Genomic DNA, 27,853 nt, shown 5'->3' with positions numbered 1-27,853 from the left:
GACAGCTGTCCATAGTAGGATCCAGCGCCCTACGCTTGACACGGTGACTCGGCTCGCCTGTACAGATAGGTCCACTTCATGCAACTCACCTTTCCTCCTCCTCTCTCCATTCCTACTACCCAACAGCCGCCCACCATGACAGTCTCACCAATCCTCCCCCAAAGCACCCAACCCCACACCTCCTCCCCACCAACCGACAAACCATGGCGAGAAACACCCCTCATCGAAAGCGAGAAATTATCCAAAGCAGCAGGCTGGTAGGTCCAACCCCATATACACTTCACCGAGAACCCCATGCTGAATCAGAAACGCACAGCCGCATCCTCCTAAAACTCGACTCCCTCCAACCCAGCGGCTCCTTCAAAATCCGCGGCCTCGGCCACTTCATCCTCAAAACCTACCTCAACTCCCCTCACCCAGAATCTCTCCACTTCTTCAGCTCCTCAGGCGGAAACGCCGGTCTCGCGGCCGTCCACGCAGCAAATTTCGTCAAAAGACCATGTACAGTCGTCGTACCATTGAGCACGAAAAAACATATGATCGAAAAACTCCAAAAAGCAGGAGCGCAAAGTGTGGTGCAGTATGGGGCGAGTTGGAAAGAAGCAGATAGTTATATGCGAGATGTCGTGATGAAGAAATGTGCGGAAGAGAAAGGGGAGGAGGTAGTGGGTGTTCATCCTTTTGATGATGGGGTTGTTTGGGAGGGGCATAGTACTTTAATCTCAGAAATCGGCAGACAAATGCAAACGAAAGAAGATGGGAAAAAGGAAGTCCCGGATTGGATCATCTGTTCAGTAGGAGGTGGAGGGCTCTTTTCTGGGATTATGGAGGGGATACAAAAACAAGGCGAAGCCTGGAAAGAAAAAACGAAGGTTTTGGTCGTGGAGACTCAGGGAGCAGACTCCCTAAACCAAAGTCTGGAGAAGGGAGAACATATCACATTAGACGGCATAACATCCATGGCAACATCCCTCGGCGCCACAAAAGTCTGCTCTCGCGCATTCAACCTCGCAACTTCCGGCCTGCAAAACTCCACCGTCCACAGCATCGTCCTCTCCGACGCAGAAGCCGCAATGGGTTGTTGGAAATTATGGGATGATGAGAAAATTCTAGTGGAAGCTGCTTGTGGTGTTAATACTGCATTGTGTTATGGTGGGAGATTAGAGAGGGCTTTGGGAAGAAAGCCGAGAAAGGATGAAATTGTGGTGATTGAAGTTTGTGGAGGATCGAATACTTCGAGGGAGATTATTGAGGAGTGGAGGAGGGAGTTTGGGGAGGGGTTTGTGTAGATGTAGATGATAGGATGATAGGATGGATGGATTGATTGGAGATATAGATAGAGCTGCCGCAGAAGCGGTTATTATGCAAGCGGGCAGCACAGGACTGTTCACGTTTTGGCTCTGCTGAGAAAATTCACTTGGTAGACTCTCCGTTCGCAGACTTGCGTGCAAGCTCACGAAGCTGGGGACTTTGCCTACTAGCATCCTTCAGTGACGGAGAGAAAAACAAATCAACGCCAGAACGAAGCGCAGTCCCCTCGAGAGCAAATCATCATCCCATCCCCAACCAGCGATTTGCACACAAAAGTAATAGGCACATTATGCTTATTCACAATATCTACTCATTCGAGCTGTCAAAGCTCTCTATACAAATCTGCGGCCTTGTCTGGCAGCCTTCTTCCAAGAAAGTTGATTCCTGTATACCCTGATATCCGGAAATTAAGTCTTTGTAGCCATCCACCCATATTCATGAGAAATTTCCCATCTTGTTAAGCACAACCTGCGGCTCAAGGGGTATCTAATTTGCTCTTCTTCTTCTTCGAATCATTGCGCGTGTCTTCAAATAATTTAAAAAGGTGTATACAATAATTTTGCTGTTCTTTCTGGAGTGTTGTGGTGTGGCTGCTCGTTGTGCATGAGCCACTTTTAGTCGTTGTTCGGCCAAATTCCTTTTTTTTTCGAGGATGGCCGGTTTCTGTCAATTTGCGTGATCTTGGTAGGGCCGAGAGTGTCCTTGCTTCCATGTCCCAGGGAATATGCGCCTGAATCTGATCACGATACTGAGATCTCGGTGGGTGCTGGCGTCGGGCTTGCTGGCACTTCCTCGTCTGAGACAATGTACTGAAGAATGAACCTCTGAAGGTCAGTCATCTTGTAGGGCTTCGACATGAACCCTTTGATGCCAACTTCCGTAGCGCGTTCCATGGCGCCGTCAGTCACGTCGGCTGTGATGGCGAGTACAGTAACTTTTCGTGGCCCAGCCATAGCGAGGATGCGACGCGTTGCTTCGAATCCATCCATGACCGGCATCCAGATGTCCATGAGCACGACGTCGACGCAATTTTGGCTTTCGATCGATGCATTCATCTGCCGTACTGCTTCGCCTCCGTTATGCGCTTCGAGTATGTTCTGGTAGCCCATCTTGCCGAGCATGCTGACCAGAATCTTACGGTTGAGCGCGTTGTCTTCAACAACGAGGAACCTGAGAGGGTACTTCTTGGCCAGTTCACGGTCGATCGTGTTTGCAGAATCAGAGGTACGTGGTCGAGGCTTTGGCCTGAGGATTTCTCCTGTGGGGCTGGGGGTCGTATCTGGAGTTGGAGCCGGTGATAAGTCATCACTGTCGGATGAGATTGCAGCATCGGGCAATGTGACGCGAACGATCTGCGAGCGCGGTGACGGAGGTGTTGTCGCCTGTATCGTTTCCGAGCCTTCATGGCTGTCGGTCTGGACCTCTTCACCAACCACCTCGTGCAACGCGCGTGATGATGAGCGCGGACTGCCTGGTGCGGGAGTAAGTGCGCGGAATCGAGGTGATACACTGTTGCTCGATTCGGCTCTGCGTGGCATAGGTGATGCAAATGGCGACGAGGGTCGGCTGATCGTCTCTCCGGCATGCAAAGGCACTTTGATCTCGAACTCGGAGCCATGTTGAGGACCATCAGTCACAGCTCTTGTGCAGTTCAAGTCACCCCCAAGTTTCCTCGCAATACCCTTGGCCACCAGCAATCCTAGACCTAGACCCTCACTGGACCTCGTAATTGAGCCGTTCTGCTGAGAGAAAGGCTTGAACAAGTGAGGAAGGAATGCTGCGGGAATTCCTGGTCCGTTGTCCGAGATCTTGATCGAGATGAAGCGATTAGTCTTGCTCATCCGCGCAATGATCTTGATGCGCCCATTGATCTTGTCTGTGAACTTCAAAGCGTTCAAGAAGACGCACGATATCAGCTTGCTAAGGTCTTTCTCGTCGATGAACATTGAGACTGGCACAGCCGGGTCGATGCTCCACTCAATCAGCTTCTGTCCAATTTCGCCATCCGATCCTCTGTTCCGCACTTCAATCACTTCGCCAGTCTCCGTATCCTTCGCAATCGTGGAATCAGGACGCCCACCAACCTTCAGGCCTTCATTGATCACGAATTGTACGAGCTCGCGCAAGCCAGTGTGTCGCAGTCCAGGGGCGATGATTCGTGTAGAAAAGTTGCTGCTGGTAACCATGGTGGCACTCTCCACCGTGGCAGCACTCATCGATTTCGCGCCAAAGTCGCAAAGCCTCTGCACATCGTCGGCTTCTTGCAAGCCAGTCTTCACTTCGTCGCTGTCTCCTGCACAGCGTGCACACGATGATGGCGTTCGCGTCAGCTTTGGCACTTTGTTGGAATACGCACTAGCAGTGCTGGCACTGCGTGAGCCTTGGTTGAACGCTTCGTCGCGTCGGCGTTTGTTGGGTCGGTGGAGAGGTAGGTTGCTGCCGGCAACAATGATATTCGGCCTCTTGTCCGTGGTCGCTGAGTAAGGTGAGTACGATTCGCTCGGCTCATCAAGGAGGGGAGCAGGTGCATCGGGGAGAGACATGTCCATGTCATAGGCGTGCACGACATTATCTGCGGCTTCCACTGCTCTTCTTGAACTGTCCTGTACTATCTCAATGTTTTGCTTGAGCTGCTCGAAGACGGATTTCACTTTCGGATCGGTGGACGAATCGACGCATTCCTCGACAGTCGTGTACATCACGTCCAGCATACCCACGATACCTTGCATAGGGGTCCTCAGCTCATGTGACAAGCTGCCGGCATATGGTCGTAGCGACTGCGCAACAGTCACTGCATCATGAGGGATGACTCGGTTCTTCTCCGGAGCTGCGGGTTTGGCTTGTGCGATGAAGTTGGCGCCCTCCAGGAACCTTGCGGTGATCATGTCCTCCAGCGAATGCATGAGCATCTCGATTGATGCCCACGACAGTTGCCTCTGCGCTGCACGTTCGGCCGACCACATGACTCCGAAATGGCCAAAACACTTGTCGTCATCGAATAGTGGCACAGCGATGTATGCCTCGCAGGGCGTAGGCAGAGCATTGGGGTTGTTTGTGATGAAGTTGCCCAGTCTCTCTGGAATGACGAATACTTTATCATGGCGCATGTAGGCACAAGGACAGCCATACGCGTGGAACTTGGTCGACTTGACCGTACTTTTGGACCCATCCATGGTGTGGTAATGTACCGCGGCAGCCATGATGCAGCTTCCTATTGTCGAGCACATCAGTACGAAACTTGGTATTGCCCTCCTCTGTCATGGTTGTTGACCTACCGGGTTCTCCAATGGGGGGCATTTCGACGGGAACTTCTTGCTCATCGACCAGAATTCTCTTCATCACGAAACAGATATCGGCGCCCAGGAGCTGAGCAATGCCTTCGGTGACAGCAGACCAAAAGTCGTCCTGAGGAGTTCCTCGCAGCTCACGCTTCAAGGCAATGAGACGTTCCAAGGCAGTGCTTTCCGCGTTGGAGTACCAGCGAAGGGATTCATCTCGAAATCCAGCGTCTCCATTCTGGAGAACGGTTTGCGTGCCATGCTTGGGGAAGCATATCGTCTCACGCTCCATGGCAGCGTCGTCTCTGCCGCTTCCCATTCCTAGAAGTCGTCGAGGCCTCGCGAAACCATTTGGAAGGGCAGGATTGCGCAATCGCTGAGCAGTGAAATGGCCTGCGAGAGACGATGTCCTGGAGAGTGGGCCGTGGCGTCTCTGTGCCGCCGTAGAGAGGGCTTCAGATAGGAATAGGCGAGAGGAAGGCGTAATGTGGTGAAATCTGCAGAGGCTCGTGTTGCCGGCCGCTCTTTCCACCGGGGATGGCAATCAGTTCGGCACCGTTTGTTCGTGCCAAGTGAACGGATGGGCAGCGTCCAGCGTGTGCAATGTCGTAGCAGTACCGGTTGGCAGGGCGTGGTGTTGTTGTGGACGTCTGACACAGGACGGCGATAGTGTGCAGCGCGCGGCGGAGCGCTTTCTCATCCTCCCTCCGCAGGAAGCTACGGTGACATGGTGCCGGGCGAGGCGCAAAATCGAGACCGGTCGATGGACGATGCATCCTGAGGGTGTGGCTTGTGGGGATCCACTCGCGCCATCGTTCGAACCCGCCGAGCCAAGCCTGCGCATCTTTGAGGTCGACGGTGTGGCAGTAGCAAGCACGACCGCGGGCAGTCGCGCATTCAGACTTTCGTCCTCGCTCTGGCCTTTCACTCTACATACTTCGTCGCTGTACAGTATGGGGCCTGCTCCAACAGCAAAACGACCACGTTCCCCGCCGTGGCTGCCAGACGTCATCCCAGGCCGCCGTGGCTGCACGAAGCGCGTCCATGGCGGGCCTGGACTTTGCGGGAGGCTGGAACGCTGCGATTCCGCAAGCGCCACGGCGCCGTGACGAACGCACTCTGCAATCCGCGACAACATGGTTGATTGGAGTGTGCGTTTCAGGTTGTTGCTGCTCGAAGACTGCACACTCGGCACGCACGTCATCTTCTCACAGTCCTCGAACTATGAAAGAACACCAGGCCACTGCGTGAGACGACTGCGAACAAAGCGCGCTGCTCAACACAAAACACGTGCGCGGCGTAGACGCGGCTGGCCCGATGTCGAAATGACGATCATCTCTGCCCTCCTTTCTCGGACCTTCCAGCCCCAGTTCCAGCTTCGAGTCTCTCTGTTCTCAAGAGCACGTGAAAGCGAGGCTGATTGCATGGTGCCACTGCTACCACATTTTTGCGGCGTGATCACTTCGATATCACTTCTCATCACCCTCTCTGACCGGGACGTCATCGCGTCGACTTGCGTTTTGGCCGCGAAACGGCCTTCGAAGCTTGGCCGTCCGTGTGCACTTGCTTATTGCGCCTCGCCTCGCACTCTCCGACAGTGCGCACCATCAACGCGCTTGACAAACAATGCGCATATCTCAGCCACAGGTGCACCAGTGACACTCCGGAGAAATGGTCCTCATTCTCAAGACCTATATGCATCGCCGATGAATACGAATATTCACTTCAGATCAACTTTGCTGTAGCTGTGACGGAAGGACAGCATTCAAAAGCCGCCCAGTTAATTGTACATGGACCACACATGCTACGAACCGTACCAAGCGTTGTGTACCAGTTCCAACAACTCCACGGAGCTGCTGGTACGTGGCTCAACTCCAGCTGGCCAAGATTCCCCTCCAAACTCAACTGCGCACCTTCCTGTTCCTCTGAAATCCGGACTCACCGCCGTCAGCTGTGGCGTTCCGCGCTTGGCTATTATGATGAATGAGGGCCTGATACATTTTTCCTGACCAGTCGGGCGCCAGGTGTTTGACAGCGTATTCGACCCGATTCAGCATAGCATCGAGTTCCGTTTGCAGTGCCCAGAGTGAAAAGTCCGGCAAGCGCAAATCGCGCTGTTCACATCCGCTTGCTGAACAATTTTGTGGTCAAACTTCGCTGCTTCTACGCTCTGACATTTCCACAACCCTGGACGTACGCCATTCGATCAGGAAATCCGACAGACGCCGCTTCCACGATCCGTGATATTCTGCCCTCCTCGACGGACTAGAACATCGACAAGAAACTCAATTGCCATGAAGACCTAGGCTGGCTAGATCTTGTACATGGTACACTTCCATGTATAATCATGGCCACAACTGAAGCCCAATGGAACGTGGACTAGTGACGAGTCTGGTCGTGCCCACACACCACAGGCACGTTGTATGCGCAGTACGACTTGCGGCTTGCAATGCCCTGGGCTGAAAGCCTCGAACGCACTTGGCCAGCTCAGTCGATATTTTGAGAGTAGAGCAAGTCGTACCGACTGATTCTGCTGACGCCTTGATGAGAACAATCTGCTGTGCTCCTCCATCTGCAAGCCACATCTCGATCTCAGTCTGGACCGATTCTCCGGTATCTGCTCAACGAATCCCGCGCCCAAGCCACGCCTGGATCCAATATCGTGACCAAATACATGTTGATGACAAGCGACTCTTTACTTCAAACGGCTGACACTCCTCCTTGACGCAAACTTCACATCATCTCGACGACAATCAACGACTACCTCCTGTGCGCGCACTTGAACTTCGTCGCGAATCTCAAGCGTGCTCAATGTTTAAGATAATAATGTGGCTTAAATCTAGACATCGCCACCCAGAGCCACACCAAGTGACAAAGCTGGGAACTTCCAGGCCAAGCTTGCCTCGCTCGCTCGCTTGCTGACCTGCCTTCTTGACCTCACCCCTATCATCGAATGTCACGCTCATCTCATCACAATCAATGCCGTGTCTACGGGATTCTCCATTTTCTAGCAGCACTACTGTCGGCGGAACTGTCCATCTTTCCCACAGCGCTGCGGCTGATGCTGATGAGCTCGTGAGGTCGTACAAATGCACAGACCCGCCTGCTCGCTGCCAACCAGCAGGATGGTCTAGAATCTCGATCACGATCTGATCTGGTCCTGTATGTAGTGCTGCCTTGATGTTGCTGCATGCACGAATCCTGGCACTGGGGGATGCATGCATGCATGCATGTTGGAGTGGGACGAGCTTTGGGGAACTTCACTTCACCTCGTCAGAGCCATTTCGGCTCACTTCTGTGTCTGGATAGGTAGCAGTACAATTTGGCTGCAGCGCAGGCGCCCTTTTCTTTTCGGGTACTACGAGAAGAGGAAAGCAGCCACAACACGAGAACAAAGTTTTCAGGTATCAACTATATATCAGGTGCCCGCGTGAGCACATTCTATAATGTAAATGTTGTATGTTAGGTCGAGTCAAAGTCGAAAGAAGTTAACCAGAAAATTTCTCTCGCCGTCGCCCTTTGCCATGTCATTTCATTTCCTCCATGTGACATCTTCTTTTTCCACTTTATTAAGAGGTGGATTTAGAAGATGCCGGGTATCATCGTATACGGTACAGCACGGCAGTATTCGTCCCATTTCTCACCATACTTGGCACGGCAGCGGCGTTCGTCTCGCTTGGCGCGGTGCACGAGAAGCACGCTCATGAAAACCAAGTAAGACCAGGGAAGGATGTTGTCGAAGCCGCAGGTTGCGCAGTAGGCGTAGCACTATTCATATGCGTCAGTTGGTCGGTTGAGGGAAGGTAGGGGGACTTGGGGGGTGCTTACTCCGATCAAATCTGCGAGATAATTAGAATGTCTCGCCACACCCCACCAGCCTGAAGTCAGGAGCAGACTTTCATGCTCTTTCCCATCACTCGTGTGGTATTTGCAGCGAATAAATTCTGCTGGTCGACCCCAAATTCGTGCTTCGTCTTTCTTTGATCGGACGTAATCGCGTTGCCAGTTGGCGGAGCGGAAAATGTAGTAGCCTAGCAGACCGAGTGCGAGGATTCCGATTGCTTGGCCTTCGGACAGGTGAGTTGGGTAGCGGGCCATGTATTGCGCTTGCAAAGTGTAGAAAGTTGGGAGGAAAGTTGCATCTCCCCAGGCGAGCATGAAACCGAAATGGTCGTGGCTGATGTCGATTGTGCGTGTGTACCAGCTTTCATTGCAGAAGAAGTCGACGACGTAGATTGCTTGGAGGATGTTGAGGACGATCATGGAGTAGGTGACGTAACCCACTGTTTGGTATTGGTAGGCGGCCCAGGAGAGGTTGATCAGAGTCCAGGCTACGATTCCAGGACGACCGTTGTGGAAGAATTTGAAGTCCCAGTAGGAGCCGAATCGGGGGTTGAGTTCGACGCCTGCCCAGAAATCGTAGATCCAGCTGCCGCTGAATTTGCGGTCTTCGGGGTGAGAGGGGAAGAGGTGGCCTTTGACTTGGGCGAGGATTGCCAAGACGAAGCCGTAGATGTTGCAGGCTACGAGGAGACCTTCCCAGTTGCGGGCGATGATGGCGGGGTCGATGTAGCCGTACCAGGCGCCGCCGATGAAGAGGGCGTGGGTAAGAGTCCAGGCGAGAAGACCGTTTGTTCTGTAGTGCAGTTGGTAACCGGCAGGTGTTTTCTGGCCATAGCAGGTCTCGCCGGGGAGGAAGCCGTAGAGGAAAGCTTGGAAGAGGAGCCAGGCTGCGTAACCCATGATTGCGTCCTTTGTAGGTCGGGGCAGGTTTTGCAAGAGGTACAGAACCGGACCATGATCAAGAGCGGCGCCAATGGCTTTGGTGAGGGAGCCGCCGAATTGCTCGAGGGCGACCCAGTTCATGATGCACAAGGTGGGACAGCCTACTATGAGCGTGAGCACGCCGACGGTGCTCTCCCACTTGGCCTTGTTGCTGTGCGCGCCCCATAGCACGGGCTTGCCCGTGTCGGGCACAATGGTCTCCAGGACTTTCTCCATCGTGGAGGTTTGGGCGCCCTTCATGCGGGGTGATGCAAGAGCGAGGTGCTTGCTGATAGCGGATCTGGACTGGAATGTAAGCGCGTGCTCGATCTCTTTGTCGCACCCCGGACGACACTTGCATTGGTAGGGAGAGATGTCGTGCAACAATGGCTTCTGGTTCGTCGTCGTCCTTCTGCAGTAGGAGCAATGCAGCGAAAGTGGGAAGCGAGCGAAGCGGGAGCTTGCCTCAACAACAACAAATAAAAGTCGATGCGATTGACCTTATGGTATCATGTTTCCGTGGCGCAGCGCAGTTGTGAAACAGCAAACACTTTGTCAGTCGACGTGCCTTCTATACCAGCAGCTCACAATGCGGTCATGGGGGCGAGATGTGGAAGAGGGAGGGCGTGTGGAGGGAGGATACTTGTCTCGCAGACCCATGACGAGTGGATTTTCGTACTTGGCGTAAACTTTACAACCTGGTTCCGCCCTCGTTCGATGGCGGTGTGCGCAGCCTCCCAGACACGAGGCACTGCGCGCGCGCGCCCCCAGACGATTCGCGCGGCTGCAAATCTCCCTGCGAACGGCCACTCGAGCAGCGGTGCAGCTGCGTCTGTTTCGGACGTGAGCAGATCTGGAAACGGGTGTTTGGGGAGCAGTATGCGGTCACTCTGACAGCTCCTTATTGATCCTGCAGCTCTCCATGGCCGTACGCGCCTCAACCCAATCTGAATATGCACACAGTGCCTGACTAGCCTATTTTCGGCAAGTCATGGATCGCCGACGGGGGCGCGCCAACTGGCGGGAACACAAACACTCTCACCACCACCGGCCAGCCTCGAGCAGTAAACGGTTGAGGAATTGTTTCCCTCGCACACCCTCGTGCACGTCAGCAGTAATCGTTTTGAGCTGACGATGGTGTTGTTAGAGACGGACCAGCGCCCGTCCGCCGGAATACAGTGGTCCCATGTGCACTGTCTGGGACAGGCTGCTGGCTCTCCTCCATCGCCGGGATGCTGGGCCTGCGACAAGTGCTCGGCGTGTTGCACACTTCCAACACGAGCGCGGATGCCGCGGAAGTCCTATCATTTGGGCAGACAGCTGCAGAACGGACTGCGCAGCGATCTGGATGTCTCTTCACAACCATTCCACCACGAGACGTGAGCTCGCCCGGCTGACCATCGGACGAGCTGGCCACATCCCTGTCTGGCTGATTGCCGTGAAACCATTGATTCGAAGACCCCTCGATGCTGGTCCAGGCGTTAAATTCACTTGACACAAGCACGTGGGCACAGCCTGAGCTGCCTGCCTTTCCTCTCTGCTGTCGTCGTTAGGGCACCTTCAAAATAGAACACCCTCCAAGGCTGGCCGGCCGTCACGACGCGTGCCATCTTACGTCTCAATCCGCGCAAGCCATCAGCGCCGAGCACAGAGCATGATCGGGACCACGAAGGCGGCTGCCTGATATCTCTGACCGCGACGCGCAATTGCAACAGACTCAACTCGCAAACATGTCCATACCAGGAAACCCACGATAACCTCCGAACCACCTCTCCAACTCTCCAACCCATCCTTGCTTCCTGCGACGACAATCGCGATGGCCATAGAAAGAATAGAGTTTTGCCATGCACGATGTGAGCGTCATTGCCAATGCGCGTGCATGAACCTTTTGCGAAAATGAAAGAGCTTTGATACCAACTTGGAACACCTCAGGCCTCAGACTCTCGGACATGATTCCGACATGCGACAGCGAGCATGAAACTCTGGACGTTATCGGAGGCCAGGGCAAGCACATCGCCTGTCGCGGTCGTCATACACAAAACGAGTGGTAAAAGTAGAAAGAGGGCAGACAACCTCCGTACGGCAGACACAACACACTCGAAAGCACACCACCAGCGGACAACAATCTCGAACGCTGCACGTAAAATTATCATATGGACTCTCGCGGCACCTGCCATTAGCGGCGCTTACTGGTCTAATAAACGATACACGCCTGGTCTGGTTGCTAGTGCCATGGCTATACCGCGGATAAAGGCTTGAGCGAAAGCTTTACGCGTCTTCACGTATTCCGCCGTTCAGCGCCTGGAGACATCGCAGCGATTGTCGGTGAGCAGGGACTCTATTGCAGGAATGGTCCAAGGTCATTGTCGAGAAAACAGGATCTGGCCGTCGAAGCCAGCACCGAAGGGAGGCTGCCACTTCACATGCTGCAATCTCCCGCAACCCAAGACCCAGGCAAGCTGAATAACTTCGCGATTGAACTCGAACCGAAAACCCGAGAGCGTTTGTTGCGGCGTTGCAAGCAGGCGCAAGGGCAAGCTGGCGTATGGCCTGAGGCTGCGAGGTCGCTCCTCATCGTTCTCAACGTCGTCACTACTATCTCAGCCGTGAAGACACCAGGAACTCCAGTGGCGGATGGCTCACATTGGGCCGTGTAGGACAACGTGCTGGGCGACTCATACTCGAGAAACGCCCCTTCCGGCTGTGAAGGAATTGCCTTGCCGCCGGGCAAGATGCATTCCACGCCGAGAGACCACAACCCAGAGTGGTAGCGACCCGTCTGTAAGTTTCGTGAAGACATACTGACCTTTCTGACAGCGTGAATACGATGAGCTCGCAGACATAAAATGAGCGCTGGGTGCGGTCCATCTCCTTCTCCTACCAGAACCCAAGACCGCATCACCGATACCATCACACAGAAAACAAACCTCCAGCATTCAACTCCAAGCAAACACCGAAATCCCTCACTCGCCACAACCAGTCACAATGACGATCCGCACTCAGTCTTCCGCCGAGAAGCTCTTCAAAGATGATGCCTTCATCAGGTGTCCGTCATGCGGGGCTCGAAATGGTGCTCACTTCGTCTACTGCAAGGGTAGGGAGGGACTCTCGCGCTGAATTCGCTGTCGACTGCAGTATGTTGAGCATCGCAATGTGATGCTCAGCTAATCTGCGGCGTATGGCTACAAACGATCTGTAGCACCATTCAACATGGTGCTCTGCATTTGCGACTCTGGCGTTTTTTCACTTTGTTGTTGGCTGCCTGATGTTCAGCATCACTTTGGTTTGGTAGCTGGGTAGCGGCTGTTGGTCATTGACATTCTGTAGCACTATCCAACATGGTGCTTTGCATTCCGCCTTTGACATTTCTTCACTTTGCTAATGGCTGCTTGGTGCTAAGTATCACTTTGATTTCGTGGCTGGGTGGTGGCTGTTGGCTGTCGACATTCTGAAGCACTATCCAACATGGTGCATTGAATTGCTGTTCTAGCTCTTTCCTCTGCTTCACCTCTCAAGCCCTCCAGAACCGCCTAGTCGGTTGCTATGATACTCTGCTAATGTTCTGTCGATCATTACAGTGCTTCTCCGAAAGAGTATTGGGAGTCTGGAAGATGCTGTGTCAGACACTGAGTGAGACTTTCTCAAGTGAAGTGCTCGTTGTTTGTCCTGCCTGCATTCTTCAGCTCTCACATGCACGCTAAATACCCCTTCTGCCTACAACTCGCCTGCTCCGATACTCGTCAATCTTTTCTGCCAACAACAACAACACTTCTCATCCACAACACAACTTGATGATGACCCAACACGAACGTGGCCGCACGCCTTCAGGCGATGAGATGCCACCACTCGATACTGCAAATGCGCAACCCCAAGCGCAACCGCAACCAACAGCGACGCCGAGCAAGAAGGTCACCAGCGCATTTCCTGGCCTGTCACTTGGAGAACCACGCAAGCGCCGTCATACATCGCCGCTTTTTGTCAAAGAAGAAGATGATTCAGATACTTCACCACCGGCACATGTCCCAGACACGAAGCGCACCAAATTCGACATCACTAGTCACGATAGTGGTTCCTGCCGGCTTCGATGCGGCCACCCTCTTGACTCACCCATACATCGGCACTTCCCTTGGTGTCACCCGAATGTGCCTATGGTGGAGGATGCAGTCCTCGACATCTGTGAGCAGCTCTTGACTCGAGTCCAAGAGCGCAAGAGTGGAGTGAGCGATTCAATTATGGCTAAATGTCGAGCTGTCAACGCGTGCAAGAATCTCAAGCTCCTCTATCCTGTACCAAAGCCTGCTGCATTGATCGGTGGCATGGGTGTTGGCAAGTCTCAGCTTGTCAACGGTTTGCTAGGCTTGCCAGGCGCAGCGATTACTAGTGATTCCAGTCGCGGCACCAATACGACCCTCGAGTTCCAAGGCAGGCGAGAGAATCAAAGCCACAAATTCGTCCTGGAAGTGCTTCTTCAGACGCCGGATCAGATCAAGGCACGCCTGCGTGACTATTGTCATACGATTCATGGATACCTCGCGCTGAAGATCCAGGAGTCGGATGGTGACGAGGAGGTGGACGATCGAGAGGTTGCCGAGCAACGCAAGAAGTACAATACTGTGTACGATATGCTTTACACGACATTGTACGGCAGCACGTTGACACTCACGATCGATGGCGAGGATGAGGAGCACGAAGCTACAGACTTGGACGACTTCAAAGCCTTCTTGGACTCCGCCCTTGACGGAAATGCTCGCATTGAAGCTCTGACACTCGACGACACGATTAAAGCGCTATACGGCAACATCGCGGACTTCATGAGGGCACAGGGCGTTTCGAGAAGCGCCAAGACTTGCGCCGTCGACAGTCTGGAAGATCTGGAGGAGGCAATGCATGAAACGATCAAACCTGCATCGGCAGAGACAGACGTCCAGCACCTTTGGCCGCTCGTCAGAAAAGCCGTGCTGTACTGCGACGGCATTGAGCTGCTCGATATGGGTGTCAGCATTGGCGACACTGCAGGCTTTGCTGACACGAACGAGTTCGTTGTTAACAATACCTTAGCATACCTCTCACAGGCCGGCACAATACTTGTAGTTGCACCAGTGCTTCGAATCGCGAATGGGGAAGAACTCAATTCACAATTGACCACGATCATTTCGCTCGGCAAAGCCAACGGCGCATATGTGGTTGCGACCAAGACCGATCTTTTGAAGTCTTCCCTGAAGCCAGCTGAGAAGAAGAAACTCTCGGAGCAGGATGCAGCGAAGATCAAGTCCGCTGAAGAGCGGCTGCAGGAGCTCGAGCTGGAATCCGAGAAGTTACGACAGGAGAAGCAGCACTTGCTGGACACTCAACAATGGGAACAACACAGCAAGTTCAACGAGGATCCAGAAGAGCTCAAGCTACGAAAAGCGACGGCTTCTCGTGAGGTCACTCGTGCCGTACGCGCGGTATCGCAACGAAAGATCGCACTGGAGCTTAAGGACAAGATCAGAAAATTGACTCGCTCAGGACATGGTCCCGACCTCAAAGTTCTCTTTGCAACTACCAAAGGCCTCGATAACCATAATGAGGAAGGAGGAGACAAGATGAGCGAAGATGCACTGCTAGACACTGGTGTTCCAGCAATAGCGCAGCTACTCCTCGAGAGGCCCGCCCGAGAGAGATTCGAAGTCATGTGGCGAACTTGCACCAAGCGTCTACCTTCGGAGCTCCAAGCAATCAGCAATATCCTCACAAAGACGCCCGGAGAAATGCATCGAGATGTTCGGGCTAGTATCGTAAACAGATTTGATGCGGGCATCGAGCATGTTGTCAATGCCCTTGCAGATGAGCTCCAGTGTCGCTTCGGGTCCCATCTCGCACAGGCATTCACTGAGGACAACAAGGCCGAATGGAGATCAAAAGCTGGACCCAAACTCGACAAGTGGGCGCAATGGCATCCAATTACTGTGCATGCCTATTTCAAGAAAGAAGGCTATTGGAAGCCCAGAGACAGCAAGGACATCAAGGCGTGGAACTATGAAATTCAGAATGTTCTCGCCACCCCTGTAATTCACGCCTTTGAGGAGATGGACTCTGATTGCGAGGCCATTATGGAAACCCTCGCCAACCACATCAAAGACTTCATTCTCAAGCCGCTCAGACAAGACACGAGCATCGCATCCCTGGGAGAGCAAGGCTACACCTTGACACAAACGATCACTGACCAGAGCGACGAGCTGGAGACAGATCTCGGAGACTTTGGAGAAGCGCTGAATGCATTTCTGGACTTCGTATGTAGGCGTGCCACCTTCAAGGACAAGGAATCCTACGTCCACGAGGAACTGAAGTCTACTTACCTCCGAGCTGCCGCCCTCTCACAGAAAGACTACCCCAAATTCAAGAAGGACAAGCTTGTGAGAGGCAATACTGCGCACGGAGATCGCATCCATCTATTGCGTGACAAGATCTGTCTGAAGGGACCGAACCAGCTCTTCGAGCGAGTGCAAACGCGAACCGAGACTGGACTTGAGGAAGCAAGCAAAGAATGGGTCCGAAACGTCAGAAAGAGGCTGGAAGCAGTGAAGACGGCGGTTCTAGAGGACTTCGACAGCAGGTACGAGACCCACGAGGAGACGAACAAAATGGACGCAACGACAACCAAAGTAATTTACGATGCTACGATGCTGGCCAAGTCGAGATTGACGAAGGAGGTTCTGCCGCTGCTGGAGGAGTGTAAGACGCTAAACGAAAAGGTCGTGAAAGATGAGCCGATGGAGGAGGACTGATTGCCGGGCATCAATAGTCGCTTAGTTGGGCAGGAACAGAGAGAGCATTTGGCTGTGGACAAAAGATCCAATCAGGCTGCAACGCGCAAGAAGAAGACGACTCGTCGAAGGAGCTACGTAGAGAGTGCGGGCCGGTCACATACGGGAATTCTCACCCTCTATGACATACCCGCAACAAGACCTATCAGGTCTACAGATGGAGCTTGAAGCTCGCAAGGAGATTCACGATCTCTCCAGCGGAATTGTCACTCGCAGATAGTTCTCATCATTCATCCCAAAACAAATCTCATCTCACAACTTCACTTTGATCTCAATGTTCCTTCCTCACCTCACGACTTCACTTTTATCCCAATGTACTCTAATCCTCCCAACCCAATCTCTCCACACATACAACTTCCCCCACAGCCCCACAACGTCTCAATGTCACCCTCTTCTTCTCTTCTCTCCATCACAAACCACAACCTGTCAACGACAAAATCCAGTGCACTCCAATGCACTGCAGTGCAGTACACATGTAATCATCAAACTCTCTCGGCACCTCACCCCAAACCAGCCACATCACCGCACGGACACGGTTCCCTTTTCGAAACGTTTCATCCGAGCGACTAAGCAAGTAAGATCTTCACATTACAGTAAGCTGGTAAGCCACCTATGTAGGTACCTAAGCGATGCGACGTTTCAGATTCAAATTCGGAATAAGATTCAGATTTGATGCGAGGGCCAATCAATTACGACTTGTGTTACGCAGAGATGCGGCTTGCAGATTTGCAGCTTGCAGACGCAGACGGTTGCGAAATGTGAACAGGAGAGAGATCTGTTTGTCAAGTTTGGATTGCGAAGGTAGCATTCCATAGTCAGCTACCATGCTATGCCTCCGTCTTGTCGTCCCCCCTTGTCTCCCTCTCTGTGTCCATCTCTCGAACATAATAAAATAAAAAAGGCTGTCGCTATCACTATTCGCGAAGCGATGATGGCTGGCTGAACAAAAACAAGCAGTAAATACAAGGACCCATTCCATTCATCGCAAAACTCCTCTAGGACTTTGTATATTTGCAGTGGAAAGATCCTTCTCTCCAGCAAATGAGAAAAACTCCCAACTCCATTGTTTTCAAACGGTACGCCACTCCTGCGCCAGGCTGATCAGATGGCGTAACACAGCAAAAAACAATCGAGTGGTAAAGTTTTTCCTCTCTCAAGTCGTCGTTCATTCGTCAAATGAAATATAAAAACCAGTAGCGGGCCGCAAAGGGCTTCGCGTGTCAGCTGCAAGTCGCTGCTCTGTCGTCGTTTTGGGTGATGTCGAAACATTTTGCACAGTCATTAGAGTCGTGGTAAGCGGTGGTAGTGGTCGGGAAGAAGCGAAGTTGAACATCGTCGAGCGATGGTGATCGCAGCGAGGATATGACAGTCGATGCCATATCATAATACTCTATGCCGCGGAGGCAGATCCCGATGCTTCGCCTGACGCAGACGACTCTTCATCGATTGTCTCGATTCGTTCTTGCTTTATTGAAGGAGTCGGCTCTTCTGACGAAGCTTTGGATGACGAGACATCGTCTTCTGCTTCAATCTTTCTTCTCTTGCCCTTTGGTGCTGGTTCGAGTGGTGTTCGGCAGTAGGTGACTGTGCGTGTAACGACATGGCGGACGTGGACTTTGCCAGATGGTCCGCCGATATCTGTGTGAGGCTCGCGAGGGGAGAATGATGCGCTCCAGGGTGCGGCGCTCATGGGTGTGTTGCTGTACGGAGAGGGTACTGATTGTGCAGATGCGAGTGCTGGTGAGAAGGGTGACTGGGGAATGTGCAGTCGTCGTGGTGTGCGAGCTGATCGTGGTGCTGGTTTGGCGAAAGGCGAGGGTGGGATGATGACGCGAGGAGACTCTGGACGCTTGCCATTGTTGGATCTTGCTACGACACTGCTGATGGTAGCAGCGCTAGACTCTGTTCCGTTCGAATCGTAGGACGTATGTCGAGACAGAGATGGCTGAGATGTCGGTGGTGTGATGTTTGACTTCGTTCCAGTTGGATCTGAGTTGCTTCTGTCGAAAGGCCTGTCAAAGCTCTTGTCACCAAAGCTGAAGTTCGCACTGGTAGCAGAGGCTGGACTCTGAACGGCTGGAGAGAAGTTCTTGAGAAAGTCGAGATAAGCCGAAGGTGGGGTGATTGGAGTACGCAGAGCATCATCTTTTCGTACGAATGCAGCTGGGGTGCTGACCATGGGGCTCAACAGCTCCGAAGGAAATGTGCCCGATCCTGGAGTAGGCAGAGAGGCGGTATTGGTAGTCGACTTCTTCTCGAAGCCGGCAGCAGCCATAGTGGCGGACGAAGTAGCAGTAGCCATGGTGGGATGTCGTCGTTTGCGAGAGGAAGCGACCGAAGAATCAAATGAATGAATCGGCGACAACAACGACGACGACGCTCCAGACCTGCGAGCAGTATAAGCGATGCTCGGTGAGGGAGAAGGCGGGAGAAGAGCGGCAGCTCCAGAGGGAGATTGCCCTGGGGTTAAAGCGAATCTTCTGGTGTGGATGCTTACCTGACGCCGGCCGGTGCTTCAAAGCACATTGCGACTTGCCCGCAAAGAGACATGCAAGACAGACTGCTGCTGCAGAAGCGCTTCCCACCTATTCTTGGTGCGGCGCCTACAGACAGCAATCGAAAGTGTTTACTTCCACCTTGCAAGGGCCTGTGAGGTCATGCAAGTGAAGTAGTCCCAGGCCAATAGGAGGCTGTGCCAACAGCCTGGGTCCTTGCTAGCGTCTATCCGCAGCGCTATGATTGGACGTAAAACGAGCGGCGCGGAGGAACAGTAGAGCGGGCGGCTATTTGAAAGTTGTTGTTCGTAGGCGCCCGGCTGTGATTCGTTCAATTCTGACCGGAGCAAGGCTGAACTTGGGCGAAAATGAGAGAGTACACGAGTGACTGTGTCAGTCAATCCGGTGGCCTGACACTCTCGCTCTCAGCCGCGCTGAACGTCGTGGACGCGAGTGCTTGGTAGTAGATCGTCAGAAATTAGTGAGTCCCAGGTGAAAGGAGAGTAGCCCGGGGCGTGGATAGGCTCAGCGATGTGACGAATGACAAGAGCTGCTGCGGCTGCCAGGATCCGGTGGTGAGGAAGCTTTTTGTGGAGCCAACGTCGAAAGTCAAACCTCTTTGAGTGTGATGAGGGACGTCTTCGACATGAGGCACAGCACGCCTTTATGCTGATCGCAAGCGCCGTGCAGACGCCACGAAAGTCTTCTGTTGTTCAGTATATAGCATGCGGCGTCAAGCACGTCGCGTCCAACATGCTCCAGAAGGCATTGCCAGCACATGGGAAGAGTTGGTGGACGCTAGGCGCGCGTCACGAGTTGGAGAATAGGTACGTAGCCAGCGTGACGCTCAGGACAGGAATAGCTTCAATACTTGCCGGAGCCAACAGCAAGCAGCCAGCCAGTAGCTTGCTCATCGCCAGTAGCACATGGTGCGGGAAGAGCCTCTTTACACCAGGTTGGTGACGCTTTTGTCCATATCTAGACTGCTTCAAGTATCGCCAACAGGCTGAGCGAGCCGCTGATGTGAATAGTGGCCGGAGGAAGCGCCCGATTGCGCAAAAGATGGTACGGAATGACGCTTCAATGTCGCCAATGGAAGAGCCAAGGTATTCTTACTCGCATACAAGAAACACATGGCGAGCACGAGGTTCGCCGAGCTGTGGAGAAATGTCGATATTCCAGTCTGACTGGTCGGGAGGTCGAGTGGCCCGGCAAGCCTTCTCATCGAATCCGGTGCTGAAGACTCGGCACACTGGTGATGTTCATTCGGCACATTCAGCAGAGCCGAATTCGGTACAAGAGTACACGAGCTGTCCCCAGGTGTCAGCAGGGCGCGTGACACTATTGGACTGCCTTGTGGTCTGGTCCCGGGCGTGATAGCAAGTGTACCACTCTTGTCGTGTTCTTTGTCGTGTCGTCCGGGCCATTCACAATGTTCAGACATGTGCCGTGTGTAGTCACGAGGAGTGCTGTACGACATCGTATGTTGACCCACAAGCTTGTATCGTGATGGCAGGCTTGGTCAGCCTGCCCTTGACCAGTGACGAGCAAGAACAGCCGTTCGGTATGGTGGCCAAACCTGCCGTCAGTAGTCTCCTCGGGACGAAGACAACTAGTATCTCGATCTTTGCAAGTCAGCTGTGAATTTTCCTACTTCTCTGTAGGTCACCGTACGATCGTGGTCCTGGAGAGTTGAATGTGGTCTTGGAAACGGGAGAAGATGTGATGGTGGAACTGGCACACAACGAATGGAAGTCGCGATAAGAGCCTGACGGGAACGGCAGCGCAGTCTTCGCGAAAGAACGCGTGCCCTGGTCTTGCCGTCCTCCATCAATTCGACCGGCATCCCAACGGGCGTTGTCAAATTTCTCGAGATCATGTGCGGTGCTGAAATTTCGTCAGGTGTGTCTTTCCTTCAGCCGATGTTTCCAGCTCATGACTTCCCTCAGCTGCGCCAGCCTTCTGTACCTGCCACAAGTTTCCCACGCCCCGAACAGAGGAAGGAAAGCTGGGTTGCAGAAAAGATATATGCATTAACACACTTTTACACAGAATCTCGACATCTGCAGGCCGGTCGTAAAGTACACATACATAAATAACGCAATCGATCGGATTGCTCCTTTTCTCTCTCAGGTTCTTTGCCAGCTCCCGCAAGCCCATACTCCATACTCGCTCGCTCGCTGTCGACTGTTCTCACGCGAAAATCCCATTCTTCGAAATCCTTGCACCAAGCGTATGCATCAGAAAGCCGTCCCAGAACTCCTCTCGCCATCGACCAAGTTGCTCGAATCTGGATTCCTTGGGTTTATGGACGCCAGTACTTCCAAACTTCGTCTTCGCCTTTCTCGCTGACAAGATCTTCAACACCCTCACGACCTTCCACAGTCAAGAAGAGCTCCAGATCGATTTCCTCGTCATTGATCACGGCTGGGTAGAGTACGCCAACACCATCGCCACCCAATGTCGTAGCATACTTGATGAAGCCCTCTTCTTTCAGATCTCGATCAAGTTGTTCCATAGGGCTCAAATCCCCTCCATCTTTGCTATACTTCGCGCCACCATTGAGTTGCGAATCGCCATTACTTCGTCCATTGGCGACAGGAGCAATATCAGGTTTCAACAGCGTGATTGCGCACCCTCCACCACCAGCACCAGTCAATTTCGTCCACCCGACACCGGCTTGATCAACGAGGTAGCGTAGCCGCTCGAGTCGAGGATGTGAAACGCCAAGACTCGTCAGGAGCCCATGATTTATGTTCATCAGTTCGCCCAAGTGCTGAATGTTCTCGTTGCTGCCCGAATCGAAATCGTCGCTCTCCAGTCGTTCGTAAACGCTTCTCGTGATCGAATCAATCGCATTGAGAATGTTCTCTACGACAAGCGGATGCGTCTTCTTCAAGTTGCCCACCTTTGCGACCTCCGCTGCCGTGGATTTGGGCTGACATGTATCCACCAGAAGCAGAGGCAGTTCCGGGAAATCGCGTATGACAGAAACGCTAGGCGGTTTCGTGTAGTCTTTCCGTTGGAATAGCACAGCATGTCCGTTCGTGCTGACAGTATTATCCACTCCGGACGGGTTTCCATGAATCAACAACTCTCCGACAAACGCCCATCGATTGACCCTCTCCAACTGCTTCTCTGCCTCCTCGCTCTGTTGATCCGGATGTGGACCTGATAGCGCTCGCGATTGAATGAGCAAAGCAGCAGCTATGCACACACTCACACTTGCCGAACTGCCCAGTCCTGCGCCAATGGGTATGCAACTCCTCATGGCATATACACATCCCGGACTCTTATCATTCCCCAAACTCAAGAACAAATACAAGAACGCCGAAGCGGCCGCCTGATGGATCTTCCTCTTCTCGGGCTCCACTTCTGGAGAGATGTCCTGTATATGGGGCTGCATGATCTCGACCAATTCCGAATCAAGATTCGTGACCAGGTCATAGTATTTCTTCTTTTTCGGCGCGAATTCTTTCCAAGGCAGGTCGGAGATCTGCCATGTGTGATCGAGACCAATGTCTGTGAACTGCAATTTTACATATCGCTGGCTTTTCGATAGCGTCGTGACGAGGAGGTAGGATCGAAGGGAGATGGAGGCGGCAATGGCAGCTTTGCCATGTACGACCGCATGTTCGCCGTAGACAATGGTTTTGCCTGGTGCAGACACGATGAAGGGTGGGGCGAGGGGGTTCGAGGGGCTTCGTGAGTGTCGCATCGTGTGCCTGCTGCTGGTCGATCGAGGGGAGGATGCTCGTGAGTGTTCGTCGTCCGATTCTCGACTGTGCGGTGACCTCGAGACTGTCAAATGTTGTGATGATGCGTGCCCATTCTGTCGCCCGTGTCCATTGGTCTTGGATGCGTGACCATTCACCCCATTGCCATTGGTGTGGGTTGCTATTGGGGCCATGATGCTGGCTTCCAATCGTGTATAGCGCTCGAGGGCCTGTTTTCGTTTTTCTCGTTGCCGCTTCACGACTGTCAAAGCCACAGGATGACTTGCTCCCGCATGGCGCAGGTCGTCAGTGGTCCGATTGGGAAAGTCGTGGTAATCAGTCGTCGCGAAGTGGTTCGATTCTGGGGGGCGCATCTGCAAGGAACGATCATCTGCAGGGAGCCGTCCAATCGGCACGGCAGGGGTCGCTCTTGCTCTGACGTACTGTGCATCGTCTTCTTCAGCAGCGTCACCTCCCGCACATGTCGACGATGCACTGGCCGGTCTGCCATGGGGAATCAAGGCGAACGTCTTCTCTTCGCCGTACGGATGTCGCAGGAGCAGCATATCGTCGATGTCAGCTGCACTGCATCACGCAGACAGGTCCGAATCCTTGCAGCTTCGTGCAGGCACCGGTCTTTGTCACGAGAGTACAATATCAAAGCCACAGTTCATTACGCAGCCACAGAAGTAATGAGAATTGCAGCACGCCCATCTTCGTCTATGATTTCCATTATGTTCTTACAGATCCATGCGCCATTCTAGCGATCCGTCCAGAACTATATATAAACAATTGAAGCGAATGGGGGGTATTGTGACCGAACATACAAAACAAATTCCGGCACGGAGAGCTCACTTTTTGTCAAAGCAATCATGCCGCCGTCCGTCGTCCCACCTCGCTGTGCATTCCAATCCATAGTAGTACACGCCACGCACTGTTTCCTCTTCCCATTCGACGGACTTCTAACAAAGCCCTACACGATCAAGCAAAACGCCAGTACTTTCCATGCTTCCATCCCAATTGGTATCACAGATGTGCCTCTTCTAAGTCGATAACAAGCTCCGTTCATATTGCTTGAGCGTTGCCCATCGATGACGTGTCGTACTGTACAGTGGTGTTGCGGTAGTCGTTTTCGTCTCATCCTCATCCTTCAGCCATCCAGGCGGTCTATCATCAATCGTTGTTTCTTTCATGGCAGAAGGCAGGCATCAATTGTCATGGGTAAGGTCCTTGCCGCGCCATGTCGCTGCTGTAGCTGGCTTGGTTCGACAGCTGCCCGAGTTGCTGCTTCAGCGAGATGATTTCTTCTTGCATGCGACTAATACGCAATTCGTACTCATCGCCCATTCTGCTGAGCCTTGATTCGAGAGTGCGCACGTATGTCCAGATGTCATCAGAGCTCTGATTCTGTCCTTGGTTTGCGATGTCGCGCATGCTGCTTCCGGAGGAGCGGCCGTGACTAGACAAGCTGCCCGGGTTGGATGCCATCCCAGTAGCTGGATATGGTTGCATCATATTGGGCGGACCAGCAGGCGGCAGTGCACCACGCATCTGTGGCTGGCTACCTAGGGGTGGCAAGATGGTGTGCTGTGGCTGAACCTGGTTCGCATTCGGAGCAAATTGGTTGTTGGGCTGTGGCGGTGACCGAACCCCAGGTCCACTGCCGCGCCCAAAATGTTGTTGCTGGAACTGCGTCGTCAAGCTTGTGGATCTATTACGACCGAGCTGTCCGTTGCTATCACCAACACTCAAGCGGTGCTGGTCGTGCGGCTGACCTGGCGACAATGGCTTAGGTGAAGAAGTCATCAAGCCTGGCTCTCCAAAGACCTGGCCTTGTCCATAGTACGAAGCATTCACCGGACCTCCAGCTGGGCTGGGTTGTCCAGACATCTCGCGTGGCGACGTTGCACCGCCCGGATGGACGACCTGCGGTGGACCCATGCTGCCTTGCATTTGACGCGGTGCTGGCGGGTATGTGCTCGAGTGCTGGCGATACACCGACCTGTCAGCGTCCTGCGGTGTTTCCAGCTGCTGCCTCTTCGAGCTCTTGCGATGGCCGTGCTCATCAACTGCCTCTTCGTACTCGACTCCATCCATGCCTTCATAGCCCTCACCGTCGTCGTCTTCGCCTCCAAAGCTGGACCGACGACCCGCGCAGCCACCTGGCCCTTTGTTGTGCCGCGCCAGCGCGTCGCCCCGGGCAAATTTGCGGCCACACTTGTCGCACGTATGTGGTCTTTCTCCGGTGTGTAGCTTAGTGTGTCGCTTTAGATCGTGCAGACGCCGGAAGCGTGCTTGGCATGTCTGACACACGTACGGCTTTTCCTGACTGTGAGTGAGAAGATGCGATTTGAGGTTGTGATGTCGGGTGAAGTCGGTCGCGCAATACGGGCACTTGTGTCGTTTGTTCGATGCAGGCGATTTCGGGCTATTCTGGCCCATGCCGGGCAGAGTCATACTGCGCGAAGGTCCGCCATCCTGTCCATCCTGTTGTGGTGGGCCGGGATAGGACAGCGACAAGGCTTTGTCGCTGTGGTCTTGTACGGCGAGGTTGCCGTTGTGCGATGCATAGCCCGCTCCATCATTGAGCTCTGCCGGCTCAGCCACGAAGTTTGGGTTGGGTTGGTCGTTTGCTGTGGCGGTCATGGCGGCGCTGGAATTGGTGCCCTCTATCGTCGAGCCAAAGCTGCCCAAGCTCACCGGACTGACATCCTGTTCCTGCTCTGCTTGCGCATTACTATTAGGGATATTGATCTTCTCGGCCACTTTTCGCAACGGCGAGCTCATCTTGTCAGGTGCTGGTGCGTCAGAGGGTCTGCTCATACCTCCGGTACCTAGCAAGGACTGCATCGCTGCGACCTGTGGGTTGGGGCTCGTCTGGCGCGAGCCGTCTGCCTGCTTCCGCCGCTTCATCTCGGCCATCGCCGCTGCGCCTGTGAGCGGTAGCGGCGTGGCTCGCGGTGAGAGATGCACCTGGTCGGACTTGGGCGAAGCGCTCGTCCTGGGATCCGGCTTCTGCGAGCTGGGGCGCAGCAGGTTGGAGTTCTCGAGACTGCCGTGGGCGGTGGCGCCGGGACCGGACGTGAGCGATGTCGACGGCGACGTGCGTGGCGCGCCCGAGGTGGAGGTGGGGGCAAGGGCGGAAGACGATGGGGTGGTCGCGCGCGTCGTTATTGCTGCCATGTGTATTCGATGCTTGCTAAATCGTCATACCTACGCGCCGTCAGTCTCCGCTGTCACAACACGATCCTACACGCCGCCCGCAACCTGCACTGCCCGCGACATGCTGCCCACGCGCGACAACGTGCGGCGCAGAGTTTGCCGCTGGCCTGCGTGCTTCTCGTTCTGCTCTGGTGCGCGTGTGCGCTGATCGGGACACTGCTGCCGGGAAGACCCACCGGTTACTGTATCCTCATCCGCAGCGGTAAACTCGCTCCTCCACAACTGCCGCTGGACAGCAGCGCAGCAGGACTCCAATGCGACCACTGCAAGACACGGTCGCACAAGGGCGCATTCGAGTGTCGCAGTGCGCACGCCGGTCCTATACGAAAAGCAATGGGCCGGCCTGGTGATTTGAGTAGCGGCTACGCGTGGACAGGTCTAGAGCCACGCAACCTCTCAAATCAATGCTCGCTCGGACAGCCACGCGGGTGGTGATGCTGCCGCGACAATGAATGCCGTCAGCGACGCCGTGTCGCCGTGGCGGCTGAGCCAGCGGACCACGGTGAGAGAGCGGTGGTGCTGAACGTCGTCCAGCTGCTGCGACTGCTTGGCCGGTGGACTGCTTCCGGTTTGTGGCCTCTATCCTGCGGTGGCGTCTGCTGCAAAGCCGGGGCCCGTGGCGGAAGATCCGTGGGCGCCGTGTGCCGGAGCTCTGAAGTCGAGGGTGAGCGGGCGTGCGTGCGCGCAAACAAGTCGGTGTCGGGTGCAAAAGGCAAAGAGGCACAACGTTGCAAACATGAACAGGAAAGGTGCAGTTCGTGCGGCCACCAGCGTTCGGCTTTCTGGGAACATGGGCTTGCGATGCGCAAGTGGGCTGCCTTCGAGGCGCAGCAATCCGGCCGAACGACCACTCGTCACCGGGCCAAGGCCAGTGCTCAGTCGAATGCCATGAGCCCAGCCTCATGGATCGTCGCTGACGCTGCTCCGACGGACAGGCACCGTTGGCCGTGAGCCACGCTGCTGCTCTCCATGCTTCTTGTCGCTTATGGACCGTATGGCTGACGACCAATTCATCGCCAGACCGCGGTGTCATCACTCAGCGATTCGCCCTGCGCGCATCTGCCATCTGCCCGCGACAGCGGTTTATCCGATTCACCACTCAATCTCAGCCAGTGCTGGCGCAACGAGCACGAGTCCCACTCGATCGGAACTTCTCTACACATCGGCATTCGTGCCACCACCATCCCGCCGGGTGTGGCGGTCTACGTCACTCGTAAAGGCGTGAGAGTTCTGAGTGGCTCGAGCTCCCTTTCTTTTGAGCCTCACTTCTCCGCCAAGACCCAAGTGCGCCGCCGCCTCTTCCACAACCACAGTCTTCTCTTCGACGCCGAGCTGCATCTTGCGGTGCCGCGCCTCGTGGGAGAAGCGCGGACCTGAAGCAGACCATCGCACTCATGCTGCGCGGAGGCGAAGCTCGTAAGCTGCAGCCACTCGACAGGCATTGCGTTGCTCGACCGCGTGGTAAGATCGTCATTGAGCTCGCATGCGACTGTCAAAAATCAAGAAAGCACAACGAGATGATCCTTGGCACCCTGTGGCTTTCTCGTTGCAAACCTGCCGTCTACACGATTCTCCACTGTCAACCAACGCGCTGCGCGAATCACCGAGCTGACACCCTGGTGTGTGATGCGCAGGCGATGCGCACGTTGAGGCGAGCATCTTCGCGAACCCGGCTTGCTCGTCCACACGATGGACCGCACGTGTGCGGCCGAAGAATTGCCTGACGACTGTTTCCATGTGTAAGTCGCGAGCATGGAGAACATCGCCATTTGCGTGCCTGTAGTGCATCGAGAGTTTGGCTAAATGTCGATCAATGCCACTCGATTCACCTGCCACATCGAGCGCCACAGCTCACGAGTTGCGAGCATCGCTACCGCCAAACGTCTGCTATATTGCACATCAATCTGCCGCAATTGCCGTTCCCTCTCCAAAACGCGCGAGCCCCAAGACACATGCTGACAGTTTCTTCCGAACAGATCGTCTGGACAATCCTGAGATAGAGGTCTAGACTTCACGCACAGTGGCACTTCTCACACACCTGCCGGGCTCCGAGCAATAACTTTGCCTTGGCTGCAGTAGTTCTTCATTGTTAGAGTGTCAAGATCTGGCCGACAGTTCTTGGAACTCTTGAGAACGCCATCCACGTGAGTTGAACCGTATCGGAGCTCAACTTCCGCGGAGAACTGGCACCACTTCGCTACACTGGCGTAGGTATGGAGAATTTCGAAGACTCCGACGAACTTGATGTCTGAATCACTCGA

General features: G+C 54.1%; 7 protein-coding genes across 7 annotated transcripts; 2 read left to right on the top strand and 5 right to left on the bottom strand.

Annotated features, from left to right (window-relative positions):
- Nucleotides 1-135: 135 nt before the first annotated feature.
- On the top strand, nucleotides 136-1,289 carry CKM354_001219400 (uncharacterized protein; the record flags this gene model as incomplete). The annotated part of the gene is made up of 2 exons (XM_044807710.1): nucleotides 136-257; nucleotides 317-1,289. The coding sequence occupies 2 exons, from the start codon at nucleotides 136-138 to the stop codon at nucleotides 1,287-1,289; spliced, it is 1,095 nt and encodes a 364-aa protein (XP_044663645.1).
- Nucleotides 1,290-2,051: 762 nt separating this feature from the next.
- Nucleotides 2,052-4,881, bottom strand: CKM354_001219300 (uncharacterized protein; the record flags this gene model as incomplete). The annotated part of the gene is made up of 2 exons (XM_044807709.1): nucleotides 2,052-4,522; nucleotides 4,587-4,881. The coding sequence occupies 2 exons, from the start codon at nucleotides 4,879-4,881 to the stop codon at nucleotides 2,052-2,054; spliced, it is 2,766 nt and encodes a 921-aa protein (XP_044663644.1).
- Nucleotides 4,882-8,171: 3,290 nt separating this feature from the next.
- On the bottom strand, nucleotides 8,172-9,614 carry CKM354_001219200 (uncharacterized protein; the record flags this gene model as incomplete). Its single annotated transcript, XM_044807708.1, has 2 exons — nucleotides 8,172-8,357; nucleotides 8,418-9,614. 2 exons carry the CDS (start codon nucleotides 9,612-9,614, stop codon nucleotides 8,172-8,174), a joined length of 1,383 nt encoding a protein of 460 aa, XP_044663643.1.
- A 3,530-nt stretch (nucleotides 9,615-13,144) lies between these two features.
- On the top strand, nucleotides 13,145-16,120 carry CKM354_001219100 (uncharacterized protein; the record flags this gene model as incomplete). Its single annotated transcript, XM_044807707.1, has 1 exon — nucleotides 13,145-16,120. One exon carries the CDS (start codon nucleotides 13,145-13,147, stop codon nucleotides 16,118-16,120), a length of 2,976 nt encoding a protein of 991 aa, XP_044663642.1.
- A 1,429-nt stretch (nucleotides 16,121-17,549) lies between these two features.
- CKM354_001219000 (uncharacterized protein) lies at nucleotides 17,550-18,461 on the bottom strand (the record flags this gene model as incomplete). The annotated part of the gene is made up of 1 exon (XM_044807706.1): nucleotides 17,550-18,461. One exon carries the CDS (start codon nucleotides 18,459-18,461, stop codon nucleotides 17,550-17,552), a length of 912 nt encoding a protein of 303 aa, XP_044663641.1.
- Nucleotides 18,462-20,959: 2,498 nt separating this feature from the next.
- CKM354_001218900 (mevalonate kinase) lies at nucleotides 20,960-22,936 on the bottom strand (the record flags this gene model as incomplete). Its single annotated transcript, XM_044807705.1, has 1 exon — nucleotides 20,960-22,936. The coding sequence occupies one exon, from the start codon at nucleotides 22,934-22,936 to the stop codon at nucleotides 20,960-20,962; it is 1,977 nt and encodes a 658-aa protein (XP_044663640.1).
- Nucleotides 22,937-23,585: 649 nt separating this feature from the next.
- Nucleotides 23,586-25,553, bottom strand: CKM354_001218800 (uncharacterized protein; the record flags this gene model as incomplete). The annotated part of the gene is made up of 1 exon (XM_044807704.1): nucleotides 23,586-25,553. The coding sequence occupies one exon, from the start codon at nucleotides 25,551-25,553 to the stop codon at nucleotides 23,586-23,588; it is 1,968 nt and encodes a 655-aa protein (XP_044663639.1).
- Between the last annotated feature and the right edge of the window lie 2,300 nt (nucleotides 25,554-27,853).

Source organism: Cercospora kikuchii (genome assembly GCF_019650295.1).
Source record: "Cercospora kikuchii DNA, contig_00009, whole genome shotgun sequence".
NCBI lineage: Eukaryota > Fungi > Ascomycota > Dothideomycetes > Mycosphaerellales > Mycosphaerellaceae > Cercospora > Cercospora kikuchii.
This window is presented reverse-complemented; position numbering and strand designations above follow the sequence as displayed.